This window comes from Oncorhynchus kisutch, linkage group LG6 (genome assembly GCF_002021735.2).
Source record: "Oncorhynchus kisutch isolate 150728-3 linkage group LG6, Okis_V2, whole genome shotgun sequence".
Classification (NCBI taxonomy): Eukaryota; Metazoa; Chordata; class Actinopteri; order Salmoniformes; family Salmonidae; genus Oncorhynchus; species Oncorhynchus kisutch.
In genome coordinates this window covers 20585106-20592230 of record NC_034179.2, presented here as the reverse complement: position 1 = coordinate 20592230, position 7125 = coordinate 20585106, and the positions used below count along the sequence as shown (strand labels likewise).

General features: G+C 43.1%; 1 protein-coding gene across 1 annotated transcript; it reads right to left on the bottom strand.

Annotated features, from left to right (window-relative positions):
• Positions 1 to 1777: 1777 nt before the first annotated feature.
• Positions 1778 to 4669, bottom strand: LOC109892066 (bone morphogenetic protein 10-like). Its single transcript, XM_020484483.2, has 2 exons — positions 4128 to 4669; positions 1778 to 3562 (listed from the first exon to the last, which is right to left on the bottom strand). The coding sequence occupies exons 1-2, from the start codon at positions 4483 to 4485 to the stop codon at positions 2499 to 2501; spliced, it is 1422 nt and encodes a 473-aa protein (XP_020340072.1). The 5' UTR covers positions 4486 to 4669; the 3' UTR covers positions 1778 to 2498.
• Between the last annotated feature and the right edge of the window lie 2456 nt (positions 4670 to 7125).

The following is a 7125-nucleotide window of genomic DNA, read 5'->3' as shown; positions in this document are numbered from 1 at the left end:
CGTCTCATCCTGAGTGATGGTCTACAAGTCTCCAGGCCCTGACACCTCTTTATCACCATCACATTGAGGGGGGGGGGGGAGAGAAAGTGGCTCGCGTGGCATGTGGCTTTAGAAGGAAGTGTGATTGTGGGGAGGGAGTGTGAGTCAGACTGGGGCAAATAGATTACCCCACAAATAAGTGGATAGAATGGATTTGAAACAACCATTTGGTTCTATGGACATGGACAGTATTATGTATTCAGGAAAAATAACATTTAGCAAACAAACTTAATCTATGGCTCTGTGCATCATCTGCACCTTTCTGCTTCTGTTTTCTACAATTGGAGAGGTTTGATGTAATTGCAGAGATAAACGAGATCTGCAATAAAGAAAAGTAATGACACTTTTGTATAGTTTTTCTTTGCTTTCACATTCTCTTCTCTGACTTAACACTCTTGAAAGGTTGTCCATATAGCAAGTACATTGTTCAGTGCCATTTTTGCACAATGCCACTCTATTCAAAGCAATATTAATTTCAGGTTCACTTCTGCTGTAGTGCACTTGTATTCTTGGCTTGTCTGCATGCCTTTAATGGAGAACCTCAAACAAAGTGTAATCTCTAACACATTTCACTAGGCTATGTCTAGTCAATCATGGAAGCACACAGGGTTGTCTGATTACAAAGAAATAGTAACTGTAATCAGTTACGTTACCAGCAAACATATTGTAATCTGATTACAGATACTTTTGAAAAACTAGATCACTTCTTGGATTACTTTTAAATCCAGAAAGGGTGTTTGCGGATTTATTTATTTTTTTACTATACGGTATGCCGTCATTGTAAATAAGAATTTGTTCTTAACTGACGTGCCTAGTTAAATAAAAAGACACCTTTCTGTTTTCTCAATGACATTCAATTCAGAATTGGAAAAAGATGCACGTTTAAGTTTGTTCCACCTGAGCGAGTCTGACCTCAAGTCAGAGACCTCTGATGACACACCAAATGTGTTTGATGGATAATTTTTGTCTTCTTCTAATGCCACTTAAGGGGAAAATAATTTTAAAAAGTTATCAGATTACGTTACTGAGTTTGGGTCATCTAGACGTTACATTACTGACTGCAATTTTGGACAGGTTGATAGTAACTTTAACGTATTCAATTTAGAAAGAAACCTACCCAACCCTGAAAGCACTCACATTTGTAATGAACTTCAAACACAATTTATTCTGCTCTGCTTTAGAACACACCTCTTTGTCTTAGCATGTAGGATATATACAAGTTATCTTTTGTAGTTTTTCTTTCATTTATAATATACACTGAATGTACAAAACATTATGAACACCTGCTCTTTCCATGACATAGACTGACCAGCTGAATCCAGGTGAAAGCTATGATCCCTTATTGATAACACTTATTAAATCCACTTCAATCAGTGTAGATGAAGGGGAGGACACAGGTTAAAGAAGCATTTTTAAGCCTTGAGACAATTGAGACGAGGCTGAATGGGCAAGACAAAATATTTAAGTGTCTTAGAACGGAGTATGGTAGTAGGTGCCAGGCGCATCGGTTTGTGTGAACAACTGCAACGCTGCTGGGTTTTTCACATTCAACAGTTTCCCGTGTGTATCAAGAATGGTCCACCACCCAACGGACATCCAGCCAACTCGACACAACTGTGGGAAGCATTAGAGTCAACATGGGCCAGCATCCCTGTGGAACACTTTCGACCCCTTGTAAAGTCCATGCCCTGACGAATTGAAGCTGGATGGGTAACATTTTGTGTGTGTGTGTGTGTGGGGGGGGGGTGTTTTCTTATGCCATTTAGCAGATACAAATTAAGAGTCATGCGTGCATACATTTTACATATGGGTGTACACAGGAATCAAACCCACAAATACTGACCTGGTAAGCACCCTACTCTACCAACTAAGCCATACAGGACCAACCATTTAAACCAAGAGCTACTTAAACCAACAAAGTTTTGTGCATATCTGACGGTACATACCAATATCGCCAAAATGAAAGTCAAATGTATGATCACCAACTACAAAGAACAGCATGATATTCACATTTCACTTTTTTGTTCTTAAAAAATAATAATTATATTGCTGGCATTGTAAAATAGCATTTATATAATCTCAATATAATAAGAAATGTACTTTTACAAATGGCAAATGTACATAATTGAATGCACATACAGGCAGGACCCTCTTGCTCTGTCATCTTCCTATTTACGCCTCCACTGTTTATCTTTGTCATACAATGTAGTTGATGCTGCAAAATATAGATATAGAAATTATTCATTCCCTTAATATGGTTTACTGTATGCATTCTGTTTACACTATATGTCTGCTAATAGCTCACAAAGCAAGTATCCTTAATGATTGCAGAAATGTATTATTTTCAAATAGGCACTTTTGATCTGATTTTCTTCTTGATAGTGAAATTGATGACCACTCAGTCTACGTTAATCCACAGTCTCTATACCTCTCTCCTGAACCTACAGTCAGTTCTATGACTATCTACAGCCGCATTCTGACACCACCATGCCCTCGTACTTGTGCATGTAGGTGACCACTCCTCCGTCCTCGACATAAAGGAGTGAGATGGGCTCTAGCTTGGTGGGAACACAGCAGGCTGGTGACGCCTTCTGTGGAATCTTACTGCTCAGCCGACTCTGGACAATGGCGTGCTTGGTAGGCGAGACCTCAGAGGTCATAGGGTAGCTGCATACACCATTGCACTCATAGGCTTCATAGCCCAGGGGCTGTATGACCCAAGTATCCCAGCCAATGTCCTTAAACTCCACATAGAGAGGGGTCTTCTTACAGGGGTCACCCTTGGTGTTGCGGCGGATTCGGGGAGGCGTGTCATAAATGAGGTTGGAGTGCAGTTGCATGAGAGTCTCCTCGTCCAGCTCCTCTCCATCAGTGTTCCTAGCATCGCTCCCAGCCTGGTCCCCCCAATTCACCTGTGGACTCGGCTCCAGGTCAGGCGCCAGGTCATTCTCATGTTCTGTAAACTGGTTGAGCTCCCGCTTGTCCTCCTCACGATGGTCTCTGTTCTGATCATCTGAGAACACAATCACCACTGGCATGTGTTTACCATCTGAGCCCATTTCAACATCCACATCGACCAACTCTTTCCTTCCATCCTCTTCTCTGACCTGGGGGGTCTTCCCACCATCAGAACCCAGACTTGCAATGTGGACCTCCAGTCGGTGGGCGGAGCTCTCTGCCTTACACCAAAGGTTGACCTGATGGGTCAGGTCAAAGGTAATCCAGGCATCGTCTTTACCATAGACTTGCCAGGTTGCCAGCACCTCCATTTCCTCCATTTTGTCTGTCTCCTGCTCATTCCTTCTTTCGTCCCTCCCCTCTTCTTTCCTCCAGTGCCCCCCCTCGTGGATCTGGTAGATGGTCACCTTGCGATCAAGGCCGGCGTAGCATCTGCGATCCCTCTGGACCAGGGTGTAGAGGCGGAGCTCGGCGGTGAGGATGTGCTCGTGGTGAGGGATGGAGATGTTGAATAGCAGGGGGTGTGTCCTCACGCCACTGACCGTCACACTGTAGAAGGAGGAATCTGGAATTAAAATATCAATGAAGGTCTGAATTGGGTTTAGACTCAAATTGGATTTAATCAATTTTATATTAAATAATGCATCAATAATAAGGCTTTTAATTTAGCTATTTTTTTATATGGTTAGAATAAATTGCGATCATATCATGTAATTTGACTTCAAGAAGAGGAAATAAGTAACTGTTAAACCAATTACAATTTAATAAAAGTTTCTTTAAGGGTAAATATCATATTTCATTCTTGTCCAAATTTAAGGCGAAGTCCATAACACTTTGAATCATTTAAAGTTAATCTCAGTTATCCAAACAGAGAGTGATTTACAGTTAGTCAAATCTTAACTTCTCTAAAAGAACAGCTGAGTATCTGTACATTTTTAATATACTTTTTAAGTTGTATTGGTCAATAGATTGTATGAGTGAGTGCTATTGTTCTCAAGTTCATTTGAGTTGCTTTATAATGTTAGCTAAATAAACAATTAATCATATCCAAAGATACATTTTTTCAAAATGATGAAAAGTTAAACATTTAAAAAACAATGTCTTCAGACAAATATAAGTACATGTTGTACCTTCATTCTTGAAACTACGCACTATGTTGGCAGAGGGCATGGCCGTGCGATCGTTGGCAAAGCGGTTGTACAGTTCCAGCATGTATTCTGGTGGCTCTTTACGGGCCTCACGGGGCCTTGGCCGGGGGCCCAGCTCTGTGAGGTTCAATGTGGACAGAAACTGACCCTGAAAGTCCTGCATGTCCAGGTCTTCATTCTGCTCCAACATGGAGGTATCCACCAGACCTCTAGCCCCAGGGCCCCTTCGAAACTCCTCAGGTGACATGATTGGACTGCCCTGGCTCGAACCAGGCAGCAGCAGAGGCAGGAGGCTCAGAGAGTAGATGTAGCCCAGTATGGAGAACACTGGAGTAACCATGACTGCCTGAGTCAAAGGCGGGTTCAGGTCCAAAGGATGAGTATCAAGTATGGAAATAGAATAGGATCCTCAGCAGAGGATACCTGCGGAACAGTTCTACCTTATCCAACGGCAGTTTGTCTCGGGGCTGACAGGGTGGTGTGGGGGTCGAGGGAAAACAGCTTTGTCCTTGTTGATCTTGTGATTGGGTGCAGAGGGCAGGGCGGGATGTGTTGTCCACTTCACTGTGCTGACATGTTGGAGATGTCACTTGGGCTCTGCCTCTCTCTGGGCCAGCCAGCCTGCTGACGACCACTAACTCCAACACCACTCATCTTCTATCTACCGCACCCTGCCTCTCTCTGGGCCAGCCAGCCTGCTGATGACCACTAACTCCAACTCCACTCATCTTCTATCTACCGCACCCTGCCTCTCTCTGGGCCAGCCAGCCTGCTGACGACCACTAACTCCAACTCCACTCATCTTCTATCTACCGCACCCTGCCTCTCTCTGGGCCAGCCAGCCTGCTGACGACCACTAACTCCAACTCCACTCATCTTCTATCTACCGCACCCTGCCTCTCTCTGGGCCAGCCAGCCTGCTGACGACCACTAACTCCAACTCCACTCATCTTCTATCTACCGCACCCTGCCTCTCTCTGGGCCAGCCAGCCTGCTGACGACCACTAACTCCAACTCCACTCATCTTCTATCTACCGCACCCTGCCTCTCTCTGGGCCAGCCAGCCTGCTGACGACCACTAACTCCAACTCCACTCATCTTCTATCTACCGCACCCTGCCTCTCTCTGGGCCAGCCAGCCTGCTGACGACCACTAACTCCAACTCCACTCATCTTCTATCTACCGCACCCTGCCTCTCTCTGGGCCAGCCAGCCTGCTGACGACCACTAACTCCAACTCCACTCATCTTCTATCTACCGCACCCTGCCTCTCTCTGGGCCAGCCAGCCTGCTGACGACCACTAACTCCAACTCCACTCATCTTCTATCTACTCATTTGCGTGTGTGCTTTCTCTGGTTGTTCATGGATCATTGCTGATGGGAGAATTGTACACACAACTTTCAGCTTAAATTCTCTTTAACCTACAATGTGATATCTGTTTCTTTAGGATAAACTTTGTATTTATTTATGACACCTGAGTGAGGGCACTGGATATCAGCATTAATGCATTTTCTTGGAAAGAGTAACCTCTGGGATAACCTCTCAATCTCATAGGGTGATGCAGGCTGAAAAGTGAATTAGGAAGGATCATAACTCGTAACACTCATTGACAATCTAATGCAGTGCTGCAGGTGTCCCACAAGAGGTCAGAGTATATCCAGAGACCATAGATCCATGACAGTGCTTTCCTTTCTTCAGGTTACTGTACAGTACTGTACAGAGTCTACCAAACATTTATGCTCTTTCAATAACAGACTGACCAGGTAAATCCAGGTGAAAGCTATGATCCCTTATTGATGTCACTTGTTAAATCCACTTCAATCAGTGTAGATGAACGGGAAGAGACAAGTTAATGTTTTTAAGCCTTGAGACAATTGAGACATGGTTTATGTATGTTTGCCATTTAGAGGGTGAATGGGCAAGACAAAATATTTAAGGGCCTTTGATATGCTAGTAGGTGCCAGGTGCACCGGTTTGAATGGTCCATCATCGAAAGGACATCCAGCCATCTTGACACAACTATGGGAAGCATTGGAGTCAACATTGGCTAGCATCCCTGTGGAACGCTTTTGACACGTTGCAGAGTTCTTGCCCCGACAAATTCTGCTTATCAGTAGTTCAGTAGTTCAACAATAAACATTAGTGTGTCAATACACTTCTTGATTAGATAAAAAATTAATTAATTGAATAAGCACCATCTAAAATCTGCAAGAGCAATTACAAAACTTCAAATTATCTTGATAAACAGATATTATCTATTGATTGACATCTCGTAGCTGATTTTAATGAAGCCCTCTGTGGTGTAGCCTACCTGCTGTGCTACATAACGACAACCTCTGGGGCAGTGGCATTTCATTGACACCTTCATAGTGTTCAGTGCAGTCCCTCCGTACTTACAGTACAAGTCAAAAGTTTGGACACACCTACTCATTCCAGGGGTTTTCTTTATTTTTAAAATTTTCTACATTGTAGAATAATAGTGAAGACATCAAAACTATGAAATAACACATGAATCATGTAGTAACCAAAAAAGTGTTAAACAAATCAAAATATATTTTATATTAAGATTCTTCAAAGTAGCCACCCTTTGCTTTGATGACAGCTTTGCACACTCTTGGCATTCTCTCAACCAGCTTCACGAGGTAGTCACCTGGAATTTCAATTAACAGGTGTGCCTTGTTATAAGTTAATTTGCAGAATTTATTTTCTTCTTAATGCATTTGAGCCAATCAGTTGTGACAAGGTAGGGATGGTATACAGAAGATTGCCCTATTTGGTAAAGTCCATATTATGGCAAGAACAGTTAAAATAAGCAAAGAGAAACGACAGTCCATCATTACTTTAAGACATGAAGGTCAGTCAACCATCAAGCGCTATGATGAAACTGGCTCTCATGAGGACCGCCACAGGAAAGGAAGACCCAGAGTTACCTCAGCTGCAGAGGATTCATTAGTGCAGAAGTTCATTAGTGTTAACTGCA